This window comes from Ammospiza nelsoni, chromosome W (assembly GCF_027579445.1).
Source record: "Ammospiza nelsoni isolate bAmmNel1 chromosome W, bAmmNel1.pri, whole genome shotgun sequence".
Taxonomy (NCBI): Eukaryota; Metazoa; Chordata; class Aves; order Passeriformes; family Passerellidae; genus Ammospiza; species Ammospiza nelsoni.
Window position 1 is genome coordinate 5439856 of NC_080668.1, and position 18601 is coordinate 5458456.

Consider the following 18601-nt stretch of genomic DNA (forward strand, 5'->3'; position numbering starts at 1 on the left):
GGGCTGGAGCACTGCTCCTAAGAGGATAGGCTGAGGGAGTTGAGGTTGTTCAGCCTGGAGAACAGAAGGTGCTGGGGACACCTTAAAGCACTTTCCAGTAGTTAAAGGGGACTTAGAAAAAAGATGGGGACAGACTTTCTAGTAGGGCCTGTGGGAACAAATATTCTGAGAGTGGTAAAACACCAGCACAGGTTGCCCAGAGAGGTGGTGAATGCCCCATCCCTGGAAATATTGAAAGTCAGGTTGGACAGGACTCTGAGCAACCTAATCTAGTTGAAGATGTCCCTGCCTGTGGCAGGGAGATTGGACTAAATGACCTTTAAAGGTCTCTTCCAACTGTAATCATGATTCTATGATGCCCCATGCCTCTTGGACCTGTTTGTAGTCCTCTGGGTGCGTTGAGTTCCATCCAAAGGTTTCCCGCTTCCCTGTACCACCCAGCTCAGGGGCTTCCACTACAGGGGCAGGTTTTAGGGATGGGATAAGCCACCAGGGCTTCATTCATCCAACAGTCCTGGCTTGCAGAGAAGCAGAGGTCCCTCTACAGTTAGTTCAACAGATTGATGGTCCCAGTCCCATCCCATGGTGAAGCACTACCAAGCACATTCTTGCTAGAAAGTTCTTAGATCCCACAGGGAAAGCATCCTGCTGCCATCTTTCAGGAACCCAAGAAAATCCTTCCTAGAACCCAGATGATGCAAACCAGGAACTCCCATGCAGAAAAGCTCCTCATAGCAGATGGGATTAGCTTCCTGCTTTTTTTTTCCCAGCCTGGTTTCATTCATCCACAGGCAAGCTGGTGTTTCAATGGGGCAGCTTCATTTCAAATGCAAGTGGAATTTCTCCAGCCATGATGCCTGGATGAAGCAGCACCTGCATCCACATCCACTTTTCCTTCTCTTATATCCCTCTTTCCAAACTTGGCCTATCCCCATAGATCCCTTGGCACCTCTGTCTAATAAAGACAACATGTTTCATTTGAAGAGCTTAAAATATTAATACATCCTGCTGGAAAAATCCAGCTGGGCCCCCGGTGCATCCCCCCAGGCTGCAAGGCTGAGTATCTCCAGCAGCAGCATTTGCAAGCGGGATCCATCCATCCATCCATCCATCCATCCATCCATCCATCCATCCATCCATCCATCCATCCATTTCTGTTGGGGTACCAGTCATAGCCCCAAGTTGATGTTGGGCATTTTTTCAGGGACAGAAGTGGCCTCTAAGCACATATGCATATGGTGTTGGGGCTCAGACCTTGCCCTAATGAGAGGAAGGGCTTGAAAACCGCCCATCAAACCATCCCCACCCATATAAAACAGCTCCTCTACACTTGTTTGAGGGATTTCTTCAAACCAGCATGGTTTTACACTGAGCTCATGCTTTGGGAAATGCTGCCTGTGGGCTAGGAGATTTATATTAATATATTTTACTACGGAATGGGAGTACCAGCACTGCTGCAGATGCTGGGATGAGCAGGGATCTGCTGTGCTTAATCCCTTCTCTTCCTACCACCTCCATGAAGAGGGGGTTACTGACCTGGGGACAGAATGCTCTTGGGGACATGGATGCTTTGCCCTGTCTCTGGGGATGGCTGCCCAGGAGAGGACTCATGGTGTCTCCCAACATCCAAAGGTAGCCTGAAGTTTTCCCACACATACTTGCAAAGACAAAGGACACATCACCGCCTCAGGGTTCCTGCAGCACTGGGACTTAAACAAATATAACAAGGATGTTCTGACATGCTCCAGAGGAGCAAGCCTGCTGAGCGAGAGCTGCCTCATCCAGGCATTATAGCCATGGGGTGTCTGCAGGGTTGGGTCAAATGGTGCTCTGGTGACAACCCAGCAAGGCAAGGAAACTGATTTGTATTTCTTCATGGTCCCTTGTCTCCCCACCAGTCCCTCTCTACAGGACTGAGAGGTTGGTTTCTGGGTCTCAAAGGTATCATTAGTTCCCTATGTCTGTGTGTCCTGTGGTCTGTTTGTGTTCCTCTGCTCACTGTAAGGTCTGGCTAGGGCAGACAATGACATTTTGCTTTGTGATTGTGTCTGGGTTCATGGGATAACAAGGCTTTTAAGTGGTGATAAACTGCTGTTATCCAGCTGAGCTGCTGTTCCTGGCAAGTGTTTGGAAATCCAGAAAGGTGCAAGATAGGAAGGGTGGCAACAAAAATAAGTAATGAGGAAGAGAACTCTATTACCTGGGTACTGCTAGAGGAGGTGCTGGTGAACATCCAGGACAAAATGGTGTTTGCTGTTCGTGGTATGGAGACCATGCTACTTCCCCCTCTTGGTCAACACAGAGCTTCCACCAAGACACTGCTCCAAGATTTCTAGCAACTGCTAAGGTTAACAGCTGTGCTTTTCTATTTGCACATTCATCATTATCACAGAATCACAGAGTGAGTAAAGTTGGAAGGGACCACAGTGGGTCATCTGATCCAACCTCCCCACTTAAGCAGGGTTGTCCTAGAGCACATTGCACAAGATTGCATCCAGATGGTTCTTGAATATCTCCAGTGAGGGAGACTTCCCAACCTCTTTGGACAATCTGTTTCAGTGCTCAGTCACTTGAACAGTTGTGCTGGTTTGACCAGGAAGTGGGAACTCGGGGATGCTGTGGTCAAACCAATGGGTGCTCAGATTTTGATATTGGCACCTGATGTGGCCAGTGGCCAGTGGGGTTTGGACACACCTCTGAGAACACACAGGGGTTAAAAACCAGAGCTGCAGCCCTGGGAGGCTGTCTTTGGGACTTCCGTCGGGAAAGGCTTTGGATCCCTCCCCCTGTCCCAGCTGCTGGCTGGGCGGGGGGAGGGGAAAAGCCACGCGGCCATGAGGTAGGCCCAGCCCAAGGATGGAAGGGTGGAAGAGACCAAGAGACATCAGGCAGCCCCCCCCAGGGAAGAGAGAGAGAGAGAGAGAGAGAGAGAGAGAGCCAGCATCTGAATTTGATAGCGGTGCTGGCCCAGGAGGAGAGGGGGGGGGGGGAGTTTGAGGGCAGTGTGGGAGTTCTAGAGCTCTGGGACAGGCAGAGACTGAAAATTTTAACCCTTTTCCTGCATGATTGAGACCTTGCAAAATGCTGATCCTCCTGGAGCTGAATAAGAAGAGAGATAAGTGATGAGATAACAAGGGATAGGCCCGAGGGAAGTGGAGAAGACTGGCTGAGTGGGGGGAGAGATGACGGAGTGGCCTTCTGGCTGGACTTTTCTTGTGTGACCATAGACTGAACCAGTTTTTTCCTGTGACACAGAGACTGCATTTAGGGGGAGGCAGTGCCTCAGAACCAGGAGGGTTCAGTGTGAGTACCCCTCGACCCCAGGGGGTGAAAAATTGGGGGGGACAGATGTCCCGAAGGAGAGACTGTGCCTTTTTGGAAGGAGACAAGGCATCCTTGAAAGACAACCCTAGAAGCAGCTCTGGTCCATGCACAGTGGTGAGAGCACTGGGCATGGAAGGAAAGATGTCACGATGGCAAAGGACTTTCTGGGCAGTGCTGAGTGACATGGAAGTATACGAGGTTTCAACGTGTTTCCAGGGGAAGCCTATGGTGCAAGAAGGACTCCTCTCCTCTTGATGAACTGAAGAGTGAGTATTCTAAAGGGTGGTGCCAGACTGAGAGTTGGTGATTTGGGGGAATGTATTGCATTGGGAAATTTTGGTGGGGAGGAGGAGGAAAGTGCTTTTTGTAAGGTTTTCATTTTTTTTTTCCCTTAGAGTTTTTTCTTCTTTTCTTGTAGTTTAGTTAATAAAGTTTTCTTTATTTCTAAGCAGGAGCCTGCTTTGCTTATTCCTGGTCACATCTCACAGCAGACACCAGGGAGAGGGTATTCTCATGGGGGCACTGGCTCTGTGCCAGGCCTAAACAATGACAACAGTAAAGAACATTATGTTCCCACCTGTGTGCTTTAGACCTCAGATATATTGATAATTAATTACTTGCACATCCACAACCCCATAGGACCTCAGAGACATCGCTAGTTCAAGGTGTGAGATGCTTGTGTTGCGTGGGTAATTGCTGCTGATCCTGGATCTGGAGCCAGACAGAGAGGTCATGGTGAGACCAGGGGGCAGGAGGTTCAAGTGACCACTCGCTTGGTTACCTCAGGGTCTTTGGAGACATGGGAAGTACCCACAGCTCCTGTTGGCTCTGATTATCAGCTGCCTCGATAACCCAAGCTGGAGGAATTTCAAATTCATGTATATTCCTAATCCTGGGAGTTTGCTCAGCATCTCCTTTAGGAGAACCGTGAGTTTTCTGATCTTGGTTTTCCCTTTCTGCCCAAATTCTTTTTAGTGAAATATGAAGTGTTTGTGTCTGTCTGATGGCTGTGAGATCTTTGGTGAGTTGTTCTTGTAGAATTGGTCAGTGGCATTTGATGCAAGTTATATATCAGCTGATGGTCAACTGATAGGTGATAGATGCTCACAGAGTGGTGGTCACAGTGCCTGGTAGCCTGGACCTTCACCACAAAATGCATTTTGGAGACCTCTGTGATTAGAAATGTTCAGAGAGCTGTGGCCATCATGGAATCAAGTCCACACTGAAGGCCACCAGTACAATTTACTGCTCTTCCCAAAGTGGCCAAAACACCCTGAAAAGAAATGAGTGAATGTTCATCTGATTTATATCCAACTTGGAGGAAATTGTGTGATGAAAGTCTGTGAGAGTGAAATGCCTCATGGCTGGGTGAAGCCAGGACCTTTGCAAGTCTCGGCACAGGGTATCATCTGTAATTTAAAAGCTTTTTCTGCTTTAAATGTGAATAGATCATTTTTTTGAGTAATAATAATTGTTGTGATTTGCATTTATCAGTCACACACTCTAAAGCACTTTGCATAGGAAGATGAGTAAATTGTTCCCATTTGCCAGCTGGGAAATCAGGGTGCAGAGGTGATAGGACCCCACACAGGACTGGAAATAAATGTCTTCTGTCCTGTGGTTTCCCAGTCTTTTGTTGTAGCTGTTGGCTCAAAGCAGGTTGTCTATCATCATCTTACTCTGCTTTGTCCTGTTGTCCCTTTGGTAGCAGTAGCATGGACAGGGATGGTGTGGTGGGATCTCAGTATGCTTCAGTTCTCAGGGCCTGTCAGTAGGGTGCAGGCAGAGAGGCCAGAAGTGTTGCTATAGGTGACTGGAGGAAGAGCAGAGGCCATGGAAGAGCTGATGGTCCCACCTCATGTCCTACCATCTCCAGTACTTTAGTATAGCAAAGGAGCTTCTGTAGTCATGTCTGTGTGAAATGAGATGCTCTTGATGAAGCTGTGGCAAGTAGCTCTGATTCAGAAGCTCTTGGTGAGACCCCAGGCATCCATGGACAGAGATGTTTGATCACTCCCTGGTGCTGTCACAGTGTTACAGTCTGGTTTTTAAAGTTATTAGAAATGCCTCTGCCCGAATTAAGGTGCAAGCAAGACCATATACCAAAGTCAATAATATGGGTTTTATTTTATAATAAATATGACAGAGAGAGAAAGAGAGAGGAAGAGAAAGAAATAGAAAAGAGGTGAGGGGACAGAAAGAGAGCGATAGAGACAGATTAAAGAAAATATCACCACCCTGTTGATCCCAACAATGTTCCATTGATCCTCTCCAGCTGGTCTCCTTGGTGGTGAGGGTCCCCCAAAAAGCAGAGAATCTGATGAATTAATATTCATTTAGACCAGGTGGGAATACCCAGGTACCTTCCCAGATGGGAAGGGGGGCAGTCTCTTGCAGCTGACTTGATCTCCTGCATCATTTTGTATCACATGCAGTCCTGAGGTGCAAGGCCTCTGGGGAGCAATTTGGGGGGGTCTTTGATGGATTATGACACTCTCTTAGCTTCTTCTCAAATGAATGTCCGGTGCCTGTGGCCTTTTCCGGGGTTGGGGGTTTCACCGCTTGGCCAGTTTGTGTGAGGATGGATATTCAGTGCCTCTGACCAGAGATTTTGACTCACACCTGAAACCCCCTCCTTCCCCCCATGATGATGGGGGAGTCTGTGAAAACCTGGCTTCTATGGACTGTGGTCTCCCTCACCCCAAACCTATCCAGGGATGATTTTCTGCTGCGTTTGGCTTTCTTGTGGATGCATTCCTTTTCCTCAGCCTTGTTTGCATCTCCCTAGACCTGAGATGATTGAACAATAGTGTCACCTTTATCTTATCTAGGTGGCTTAACTCATAGTACAAAGTTCCAGTGTGGAAGCGAAGGGAGACGACCCATCCTCTGATCAGCATTGAACTCCGATTTATTGATCCACCAGGCACATTTTATAACAGTGTTAATTAAGCTCATACATATTGCAAAACCCAAGCTCGTCATAGGTTACAGATTACACATTAACCCCTCCTTTTGTTTTCAATACCTGTGGTTTGTTATTGAAACCAAGATTTGTTTTCTCACCCTGATATAAATGGTTCTCAAGGCCTCCATGTTTGTCACTTTTGCTTTCCCAAAGCAGCCAAGGACAGAATGTTTACCTGTTATGAAAAAACAGCCTGAGAACTCTGCTGTTTACAAAAATGTGCCTGAGAACTTTGTTGTTTACAGAAATAGGCTTGAGAATTGCTGCTTTCAGCTGCCTTTTTACTTTTCCATCAGCTGTATATTTTCATGGCCTTTTTTTCCTTCAAGCCATGTCTGAGCAAAATTCTCCAACATTCCAGTCTGGCATCTTCAAGGAAGGGTGGGCTTCTGTGGTTGTAGCTTCTTTATACAGTTTTTGCTATAATGGGCGTGCCAGTTTAAAAGCAAGCCAGTGGGAGATCCTAAGTGAGAAATACAATTTAATAGGAAAATTAAAATAAATGCAATAATACAGAAACTGACAGAGTCAGAATGCAACCTGACACCCTGTTGGTCAGAGTGTTGGTAGTAGTCTAATTAAATGGTGGCTGTAGTCCTCTTGAAGTGATAGATGTGGTTCTGTTGAAGCAGTGATCCTGTAGAAGGGTTTGATTTTCCTCTGAAGGTCTGGTGGTGATTATGGAGCTCTTGTCCTCTGGGAATTCAGTGGATAAGGCTGCTGTGGTGTTGTAAACCTCAGATTATATCCAGGTAGGAAGGCTTGGTTCCTCCCTCTGTGCATCTCACAATGGGATGTTATAATTTTATGAGTCATGAAGTGAGGCTTGATGGCCCATTAACAGAAGATACCCTCTCCTTGGGAGGTTTGAGGGATGGGTCATGGAAGAGATAAAGAACACTGCCCCACCTGGTTTTAACAGATGGTGATATAATACATACGCTTGGTTGAATCTTACATTGTAACCAAAGACAATGGGCAAAACCCCTTCATAACAATGTTTAAGGCATGAACCATTTCAGTCTCTGACCCACAGTACCTCCTGAGCCTCTTCCAAATTCCAGTGCTATAAACTACTCATCTCACTAGGTTGTACTCCCCAGAAAGCAAAGCTATGCTCCAGAGCTTCCTCCAAGCCAGGACCTAAATGCAAGTAGTATTTAAATTATAAACAGTGAATAATACAGTGATGTTAAGTGTTCAAAATATCATTTATGGAACCCTTTCTAGGAGGGTTTAAATGTTGTCCTGTTTGACTTTGCTGCCCACCAAAAATGGTAGAGGATGGATTTTCCTCCTCTCCCGTGGAATGGCTAGTCTTCTTGGCTCTTCTAGCTTGGTCCTTGTCTTGAAGATGTTTCATGTCCAGGCCAGGAAAGTATAACATTGCATGAGCTGCATCTATACTGAGATGAGGAGTGGGCTTTCACTTGGGTGCAAAAGTGAAGTCCTCCAAGATAAAGGCATTTTCTATTTCCATTGCTGGCAGAAGCTTCAGTCAAGCTTAGAAAAGGTCCAATGTGAGATGTCAGAGAATGGGCAGAGCCATGGCCCATCTCTATCATGCATGAACATGGGCCACCCTGACCTCCCCATCACCTGTGGTGAGGCCCAACTTGATGAACATGTTTAGCCTTCAGGTCTGTGTGATTTGCAAAAAAAAAGCTCCACAACTTGTAAAAGTCATGAAGATGGTATTATTTATTCCAGTGCTAGACGCATGCAGGTGTTAAAAATACTTATGTTGTTGGCTTTTCGCAAATATTAAGATGAATGTTATATGTATAATGTTAAAATAACTTTGCTTTTATTTCTGCTATTAACAAAATCTTAGACATCGTAGTAGTGGTAGCTCATATAGTTAGGAGTGAACTGTCTGTTTGGTCGGGATAACATCCAGTGAACATGTAATGAGGACCCTGCTATTGATATGCCAACTATCAGCATCTGCCATCTGAAGAAAGTATGGACCAAGGCCCAGACTGGAAGCGATAAGGAGAAGGAGCTAAAACCACAGCCAAGAAATATGCATGCTCTAAAAAGGTGGACCCAAGGTGGGGCCATGTAAAATAGTTCCTGGAAAATGTAAACTAGTTCATGCATATGCATAAGGGTCTATGAATATGCAGTGGGCTGATGTAATGGAAAATATATTTAAGGGGTGTCCCTGAAGGTGAAGGTGTGCTCTTGGTTGAGTGCCAAGATGCACCTGGCCTGTAATCTTTGTTTTACTGTCTTTTGTCTCCTATTGTCCTTTATTAAACTTAAAATTTTCACACGAGGGTGAACTTGTTTTTCACACAGGATAGCTCCCCAAAGGACATACGCACCTCTGAGAATTCTCAAGTCTATTTTATTCTCTAACTTGTTGCATATGCATAAAGTTTCACAATAGGTTCATTCATATTCATTTCCTAGCCCCGTATTAAAACTGTCTTATCAGTTTTTATGAACTTATGCATTTCTCCAAGAACTGTAACGTCGCTGTGTCTGCAACCCAGCTTCAGTTTTTTTGTCTGCTCCAGTTCCAAGGTCAGTGGGGTCCCTCCTTATCTCTCTTCAGCTTGGAAGCTTGCATTCTTTTCTAAGTAGCCTTGAATCTCCTTTGTTTCCTCTGCAGGCCTTGTTCGAGCACAGCAAGTTAACAGACTAAACAAGTTTAAACAGCACACTTCAGCTAAATCCAAAATTGGTTTCTACCCCAAGTTAAATTTCTAACCCCGTGTCTCATATGCCCCAAAATTTTCCTGTATGAAACCTCTTTAGAGGCCTCCTTGCATCCCTCAACTTGCCATATGGTTTTCCAATGAACTCTTCTATCAAACCAGGCAGAGAAGGGAGGTCAACCCTGCTACCTGCTATAAACACATTTTATTTTAAACTATAGGCACTGAAGGAAGCTCATCCATTAAATACATCCAGATTATCTACAGACCAGAGCACCCTCAAATTAGTAATGCAATTCATGTTTACAAATACAGCCAAACTAATGAAATATAATTTGTTTACTGCCCTGATATCACTACATAAGCATGGGACAAGCCAATCCACAGGTTATTTTTATGTAACTCCATGAGGCATTTCCAGAGCAAATAAAGTTCACAGGGCAGGGCAGTGACCCGGCCATCTGGTTTCAGTGCTCTTCAGCCCGCTCAGGACTTCTCATCAGTGGTGCAGAGGTCTGTGGGTCAGGGCATGGCTCCTTTGGATGTGCCCCAGGCACACAGGACATTTGTTTGGTTCTCTGCTGTGCTGCTCTTCTCGGTTGACCAGCTCTTCACCTCTCCCACACTGTTGGTCTGGCTCCTCCACTTTTATTGCACACCTTTTGGAGAAGCAATTGAGTTGCTTTTGATGTTCTCAAAGTCCAGCATGATGGGTTGCAGATCCTGCTGGGACCATGGCCAACATGCAGCCAGATGAATTGTACCCATATCTCCACTGATTTAATTCCTAGAAGAGAGCAGTGGTTTCCTCAAACATGGACAACCAAGGGAGGTGGGACACCTTTGCATGGGTAACATTCAGGTTGGCTTGCCTGTCTGTGTGAGCTATGGTACTGGCCAAACCTACTGTCTAAAGGCCAAATTTAAGGACAAAGTTCCCTGGACCACCTACCTCGTGCACTCCGTGACACTGGTGTAGCACCACCCTGTGGGGCTGAACCAGATTGGTATCTCAGGATGCTTCAGGAGAACCATAGCACTGTAAGTCCAGCTATCATAAGGGTTCACAGAATCACATGTCTGTACAAGCAAAACTCTTGCCTCTAGGCAAGCATGGTCCAAAAAATGTAATCCTTACCTCTGAAAAGGTGCTTTTTCTACTTTGTCAAAGGAAGCGATATCACACTTCCCTTTTGCAAAGAACATGCAAACAATCTCATTTTGCAAAATTGTGCCCCATCTAGGTGAAAATGTTAATGGTGACTAATATAAAATTTCAATAGCCAAACCAAATTTCATTTTTATATTTTTTATTTTAAAGAAAGCAAGCAAGCAGCCCTGGGTGGCTGGGGAGTCACCACTCCACTAACAGCACACACCACTTACAAGTTTGGCAAAGTGTATATACTTTTTTTAAGCCTACACAGCATTTTACAGTGTGCTTGTATTATTCCGAATCAGCAAATATCAATAAGCTGGGATCAGCAATTTCATAATCTTTCCAGGTGGTCGTTGGCTTCCTTTCCATCTTGTGGTCATCTGGAGGGAAACCCTTCACCAGAGTCTGCTACATAATTTTAGTCTCATACAAGTGCATCAAGAATTTTATTATATATAAGCATTTAGTCGCTTTGTTGCAATATCCCTTAGCTTTACCACAACTTCATCTATTTTATTCTAAGCATCAGTGGTTTTTCTACCTCATGTCTTTACTATATTTCTACTTTCTTGTGCAATGCTTTATTTGGTCAGAAAGTTTCAAAACCGTTCTTTGTAGTTATCCCAGGGAACGCGTCCACTTTTGACACAGCAGATACAAGCATTTGCTGATTCCATTGCCGATCGACACGAATCACAAAAACATTTTTCACAGTGACCTTTGAATCCATCTCACATTCCATCCTCTGCTCCTGTCCTTCATGGAGGTTCATCAAAGTCTACACAAGCAGAAAAAAAAAGACCCCAGTCCCTTTTCTTTTGCAAGGGTCTTCTTCAGATGCAAAGTTGTGGGCAGTGTTCATTGGTGTCTCTGCTTGGTGGCATCACCCACTGGGTCCCATAGGATGAAAAAAGAGGGTACTGAGTGGTGGCATTCCTTCCTGTTCAGCTCCCATCCTGGGTCTGATGAGTTTGGTTTGGTTTGGTTTGAGGGTTATTTTATGGAATTTTTTTGTTGGGTTGGTTAGTTTGATGGGGTTTTTTTTACAGAAAATATTTTCTTAAAATGTTGAAGAGTCAGTTTTCTCTCTTGCAAGGCTGTGGAGAAGGGCAATGTGCTTGAAGCAGAAACAGGAGGGAAGAGAGTTTCCTGTGGTGCTTTTTATTCTTTCCCAGTAATCTGGGACCACAGAGCTCATGTGGTTATCCCAAGATGCTAGGACTTTTCTAGCATGCCCCAAGGATACTGAAATACTACACTGTTCCCTGTGTGCATCAGTGTGGACCTTCTCAGGCAGGACAGGAGAGCTGTTGGAGCACATCCAACCTGGAAGGGGCAGGATGGCTTGGGGTCCAGAGCCATGTGAGATGTTGTCCCGTGTGGAAAGCGAAGGGAGACGACCCATCCTTTGATCAGCATCGAACTCCGATTTATTGATTCACCAGGCAGTTTTTTATAACCGTGTTAATTAAGCTCATACATATTGCAAAACCCGAGCTCATCATAGGCTACAGCCAAAACATTAATCCCTCCCTTTGTTTTCAATACCTGTGGTTTGTTATTGAAACCGAGATTTGTGTTCTCACCCTGATATGAATGGTTCTCAAAACCTCCATGTCTGTTCCCAAAACAGCCAAGGACAGAATGTTTACCTGTTATGAGAAGACTGCCTGAGAACTTAGCTGTTTACAGAAACAGGCTGTGAGAATTTGCTCCTCACAGCTGCCTTTTTACTTTTCCATCAGCTGTATATGATTATGGCATGTCTGAACAAAACTCTATAAGCCATTTCTGAGCAAAATTCTCCAACAGTCCCGGTTTTGGACAAATGATGAGAAAACATCCTGAAATGAGCATGTCCTCTAATAGAAGGCAGGTTACAGCAGCCCATGTCTCCAAAGCAGGCTCTGAGGAAAGTGAAAAAAAATGTTTATTTAACAAGCAGGGTGCTGGCAGGCACAAAAAAGAGTGAATATTGTTAGATAATGAACTTTTTTGTTGTGGAGGAGAGTTGGTAAATTCAGAGTCTTTTCTGTAAGTGTGGCTCAGCTCCTTCCGGGATCCAGATCTGACCTCTGGGCCGAGGCATGGGGGGGCCCCTGGTGATGTTCTGGTGTTTCGGACTGGAGCAAAGTTTTGAACACAGGCCACCGAATGAATTCCACCACCTTCTCTCCCAGACCTAACTTAAAGGTCCAGGACTCATGTCTGGGCATAAAGCAGACGATAGGGGATACAGTATTATGAAGTCACCCCAAGACAGATGTGGAAGACAGCTCAGTGTCAGAGGAGGGAGACATCTCAGGGCAACAAAGAACAGCTCCATGGTTCAAAGGGTGTTTTTTGCGCGCCTTATGGGTGGATGAAGCAGAAGAGGGACATGGGATGCTATCACTCATTTTTTTTAATTTCTCAGTAGTCAGGACATAATTTCTCTGACATTTTTTAAAATTAAAATACAAGTGAAAACTCCAAAATGAATAATTTGGTAACCTTGGGGTAATAACCTGAGCTGGAAAATAACTCTCTCCTCCATGGGACTGACTGGATAATAAAGGGATGAACTCTGCAAACTTCCCCAGAGAGTCTGAAAAGACCCAACAAGATCTGGCTGCAGGTTGACTTCAGAGTCACAGACACAGTTGGGCAATTGCCTTACAGAAATGGGTATAGAGATAAATTAGTCATCACTGTCTGGTTAATAAGTGCCTCAGTTATTTTACAAAGCTTTTTTCCTGCAGATGTAATTTTTTTATCCTTTTGTAATGAAACATATAAATAGCTCCTGTCTTGGATCTTCTGTTCATAGAGTTCTGTCATGTAAATAATTTTGCATCTCTTTCTTTAGCAGCTGCTTTACTTACCTTTATTTCAAAAGAAATACCTCCTATGTGTTGTCCAGGCCATGAGACCAAACTTTGGTATGGTGGCTTCATATCTCTCTGGCTTTCCAGAATACAGCAGCAGGTCAGAGCATTCACAACAGCAAAGCCCTTTGTCTCAGTCAGTAGGAATAAACAGAGATGAAAAAGATAAAGAATAACTTATTTAGTTGCTGGATTTCAAATGTCATGCAACATGCACTGGGAACACACAGTGTTGATAACAAACTTGTCCTGTTCTTTAACTTTCTACTATGTAGTGTCTACTACTTTTAAATACCAAGGAATGGTCACCATGGAGACAGTCAAACAAAATCACATCAGATATCATGCAAGAAGCTCTGTAGCATTGCAGAGAGCACAGAGAAATCCTCTTGTCTCTGAGTGCAATGCATTCTCTTGTGCCATCCTTTAGAAAGGTTTTTATTTGCTTTTCTTTTTGTCACACACTCCCAACACAAACATCCCTTTTTATATCCTGCCTTTGGGAAACCCTCTTTTTTTTCTCTTTTATTGGGTTGCATGGCCTGGTTTTTGGTGGGGAGGGGGGGGGTGTAACGGAGGTGGCTTCTGTGAGAAGCTGCTAGGAGCAGAGCCAATCCCTGGTGACTCCAAAGAGGGACATGCTGCTGGCCAAGGCTGGGCCAATTAGAAATGGTGGTAACGCCTCTGTAATAACATGTTTAAAAAGAAATAATAAGAAAGGATGTGGGGCAGTTTTAATTATGACTTAAGAAGAGCGAAGTGAGAACATGTTGATGCCTAGAGAGGCTGACCTGGAACAGAGACTAGACAGAGTTAAAGGAATAAAGTAGGTATTTATAAAAAGGCATTTAAAGGATACACCTTGGGCAATACAAGAGCCTGGCTGTGGCTACACCCAAGATGGACCCAAAATGGACACAAGATAGACAACTGGTCATGAATCTTCACACTTTTATAAGTTTTGGTCCATTTACATATTGAGGTTAATTGTCCAATTACAGCTTCAGGTTATGGAGTCCCATCCTCCTTGTTTGCTCTTTTCAATTCGCTATTGCTTATGCTTTTTGGGCCTGAGGCTGTAATGGCTGTCCTTGGTTCTCAAGCTGGAAAAGGATTGTTTTGTCTACCTACTGATTTGCAGAAAGAAAAAAACTGCACAACTTTGTAAAAGTTATAAAGCTGGTATGTTTATTACAGCACTGGATGCATGTGGGGATCGTTGTCCCCCTAAAGGACATGTGCACCCCTGAGAACTCCCGAACCTTTTTGTCTCCCTTACTAATTTATATGCATAAAATTTCACCATAGGTTCATACATGTTCATTTTACTGGTTTCCCGTTACACTTGCAGCTAGGTTTGGTTTTTTTTTTTATCAGAAAGTACAGAAAGAACTCCTGCATCATCTTGCCCTGTCTTCTGCAACTTGAGCTTTGGTTTTACACTTGCAGCTAGTTACACTTGCAGCTAGTTACCCTTGCATCTAGTTTTTTATCAGAAAGTATAGAAAGAACTCCTGGGTCACCCGGCCCTGTCTCCCACAGCCTCAGCCGCAGTCTCCGTCTGTTTGAAGTTCAAGGGGCCCCTCTTATCTCTGTCCTTCGGCTGAAGCAGTATTTTCGAGCATAGGTTTTTTGTGAGAACAGGCAGTCTTGAATGCAGACCAAAACAGTTATGCTTGCAAGCTACAGACTTGATAATTCAAAGTGGCGCATTTCACCTAAATCCAAAATGGATTTCTACTCTGAAAAATTTCCACTCTGTTTCACTACCCTGTGAAGAGAACTTACTAACACTTTATATGAAGTTCAGACTCACACACTAAGGCAGTACATAATCTAAAAATATGAAAACTAAAACTTAAGGCATGAGTGTGAGGAGAACAGCATGCAAACACCAAGGTTGGTGAAGAAGGAGGGGGAGGAGGTGCTCCAGCCTGTAGTGAAGACCATGGTGAAGCAGCTGTCCCTCTGCAGCCCATGGTGGTCCACAGCAGTGCAGAGATCCACCTGCAGCCTGTGGAGGACCCCATGCCAGAGCAGGTGGATGTCTAGAGGAGACTGTAATCCTGTGGGAGATCTGTGGAGAGAGGGGTCCTGATCCCATGCTGGAGCAGCCTGTCTTTGAAAGACTGCACTCCGTGGAAGAGTGACCCATGTTGTAGCAGTTTGAGGGGTACTGCTGCCTGTGGGATGGACTCACGCTGCAGCAGTTCTCAGAGATCTGTTGCTTGTGAGATTGACTCATGTTGGAGAACGTTGCAGAGAACTGTCTCCTGTGGGAGGGACTCCATGGTGCAGTAGGGGAAGGACTCCTCTCCCTGAGCAGCAAGAGAAATAAATGGGTGATTGTCAGGATCTGTCCTAGTGAACAGATGACCTGATGGTTCGTAGGAGTGATCTCAGAGTGCAAAAACCAACACGGTACAAGGGGGTTTGCAGTGATAATCAAAACAAATGCAGTTTTATTGAAATAACCACAGCAAAAATGTGATAGAGGGATTAAGGGAGAGAAAAAGATAGAGAGAAGAGAGAGAGAGGGAGAGGGGATATTGCTACCAACGCAGAGACGAAGTCCTTTGGTCCAGTCCTGTCGAGGATCCGCCTGTTACGCTGGGGAGATCTCAAAGGCTCTAGCTAACTCAGAGGTTTTTATTACTGAAAATTGTGAGGGAGGGGAAACAGATACAATAGGGAACAGATGCAACAGGTAGTCTATGTTCTCAGCAGTAAATGAGAGCCATTGTTTTCTTGGTTCAGTGGTCACAACCTGCAGGCAAACATCTCGCTTTGGTCAGCTTGCCTCCCCCCCACACCTCCCCCGGGTTGGGGGTTTCAGTCCCAGTCCTTGGAAGGAGCAGAGGGGCCTTTTCATGTCTCAATCCTTGATGAAGAGGCTTCTTACATCTCAGTCTGTCTGTCACGGTGGTTGTAAAACAGGTGAGGGTCTTCTGTGGGAGACCACCTGAAACTCAGGAGAAGTCCAGCCAGGCTGAGAGGTGGGAGAGCTTCCAAAGCTGCTATTGTTGCAAATGGGGCACGGTGCCCCCTTCTTAGCATACAGCAAACACACCTGTGAAAACAATAGCTTAACACTGAGCTTTCAGGTCTCAGGGCCCTTGGTGTGTGACTTTTCTCCTTCAGAGCCAGATATTCTAGACAGGGGGGTCTTCTCTTCAGTGGTCTCCCAAGGACAATCGTGAGGCAGATGAGGGAAAATTTGGACAGACTCTCACAGTGATGAACTGACCAAAACCCCCATTCCCTGTCTCCTTGCACCACTCAGGTAGGAGGCAGAGCTGGGAAGGAGGGAGGAGTGGGGGGGAAGGTGTTTTTTTAAGGTCTTGTTTTACTTCTTATTATCCTGCTTTGATTTTGTTAGTAATAAATTCACCTTATATCTCTAATTTGAGCCTGTTTTGCTGTCGCAGACATTTTTTCATAGAAATCCTTTCTTTGGGATTTGTTCATCTTCTGGGAAGCTGAGGCCCCAGAAGAATGTAAACAATTGTTATCGGTTATCGGCTGGTGTGGAATGCAACAGGTGCAGCGGTGATTGGGCTTCTGTGAGTGTTTGGATTTGCTGACCACTCACAGGAGAGTTTGTCCTTGCTTTCTTCTGGACACAGAAATTTGTCATTCTTTCTTTTCTGTGCTATTCTTAGCTTAGCAGCCTCTGCAACTTCTCTCTTTATTCTTTTTAGTATAGTTATAATGTATTATATATCATATATCAATAAATCCAGCCTTCTGATCATCAACCAAGATTCTCATCCACTTCTCTCACCCTGAAGACCTCATCAGGTCGTTGTAATATTTTGCCCTTGATATTATTTAGTGAGCCATCTCTCCAGGTCCTTAACTCATGAACCCTTTGTCAAATTTTCTCTCCTCTGTCCAGATGCAGAGGGTTTAGAGGGAAGTGAGTGAGCAGCTTTTGTGGGTGCCTGGCATCCAGCAAGTGTCAACCCACAACATGTCCCCAGCTGGAGGACTCCCCAGCTCCATAAATCATGTCACTTGGATAATCCTTTGTCATGGCAACCATCAGCTCAGGAGCAGGGTGACCCTTCAATGCCAAGCCTAGGCTGCACTGATCTTTTTCTGGTCTGTCAGGGACCCAGTATTACCATAATTTTGTGAGATCCCAGGGAGTAGCCAGGCCATTAGGATGCTTCTGGCCAGACACTGGTTGTGCTAAAGATAGAGGAATGAACAGGCTGGACAAGTCCACCTGGACCACCAAACCCAGCATGGCCACCAGCATTCATTGTCTTTCTCCTGGATTTCATTTAACCTCTTTGTTCCTGCTTTTATTTGATCTTGGTTGTGCATATGGAAAAGAGTCCCCATGTTGGTCCAGGGGGGATGGCAGGCCATGGGAGACTCCATGTCTAGCACAAACCATGACAGATATTGATGGGGTTGGTAATATTTCTACCAGTACCTGCTTTCTGGTGGCTTTGCTGTGTTGAAATTCCAGCTACTCCACATGTGTTGAGTAATCTCCCTGCTGTTACTAAAGAGACTGTCTGTCTTCCTTCTCCCCTGCCATTTCAATTTTCTCTTATTTCTCTCTCCAGACAGCCATTGCCTCTCTCATGGTGATGTGGTTTTGCTGATGTAGCCTGTTGTCTCTGTCTTTCTTGCAGAAGGACTTCACCATGCGGGAGGAGTTGCAGCAGCGGGATGTGGAACGCTGGCTGGGGTTTATCACCTTTCTCTGCGAAGTCTTCAGTGCCATGAGAAGCAGCACGGGAGAGCCCTTTCGAGTTCTTGTCTGCCCCATTTATACCTGCCTTAGGGAGGTAAATGCCTTCAGACTTTGTCCTTCTCCACTGGTGAGCCAAGCTATTACGTTGCAGCTCTGAGGTGCTCATGATTCATAAATGACACTGGAAGTTGCCCAAAGAAGCTATGGCCCCCTGTTACAAAAGGATGTGGAGGTTTAGATAAGTCCCTGACTTTTTCCCAGGCCTCCAGCAGCAGGCAGTAGCTTTATTGAGGCAGCCACCACCCCAAAACCTACTCTCGTTCCCAAGTTCTTTAATAATGGCTGATTCAGTCCATTGTAGAATGAATTATTTATTTAATAGATACAAAACTAACAGACATAAGACTTAAACTAATACCACACAGGAATAAGGACAAAAAGAGAGAATACTAGTAGATATATACAGTGCGAGGTTAAAGGTACCTATTAATTTTACAGCTAGTGAAGAAATCATACAACTTAGGATTCCATGTATCTTACCATCCCATTGTTGGTGGGGCACACATCGAGATCCTTTCCCTCAATTCCCAGGAAAGTAACCACGGAATCTGCATCCAAACTCTGGGGAGAAGTCTCAAACAATTGTCAGGGTGTGTGTTTAGAAGGCTTCTACCTCTGTGATAACTTGTGTGTCTTTTATAGTTTGCAAAACAGTGTGTCTCAGTCAAGAATATTTATTTTATCTCTTCCCACATCTGCTCTCCAGACTAAGATGGTGATTTGTAGCTGAGGACTGAGCCCTTTTGGTGTCAGAGATGACCCCTTGCTGGGCCTTTCAGCCCCTAGGTTATCTCTTTATGCACCAACTATCTGTGGTAGAGAGGGGGAGGACACGTCCTGCCACAC

At 45.0% G+C, this 18601-nt stretch overlaps 1 protein-coding gene across 2 annotated transcripts in view; it reads left to right on the top strand.

Annotated features, from left to right (window-relative positions):
• Window positions 1–18601, top strand: part of LOC132086181 (CBP80/20-dependent translation initiation factor-like) — a 484412-nt gene that overhangs the window by 434167 nt on the left and 31644 nt on the right. For both annotated transcript variants that reach the window (XM_059491652.1, XM_059491654.1), the window contains exon 11: window positions 17634–17789. In XM_059491652.1, coding sequence (XP_059347635.1) covers window positions 17634–17789 — 156 coding nt within the window. The remainder of the gene's footprint in view (window positions 1–17633; window positions 17790–18601) is intronic.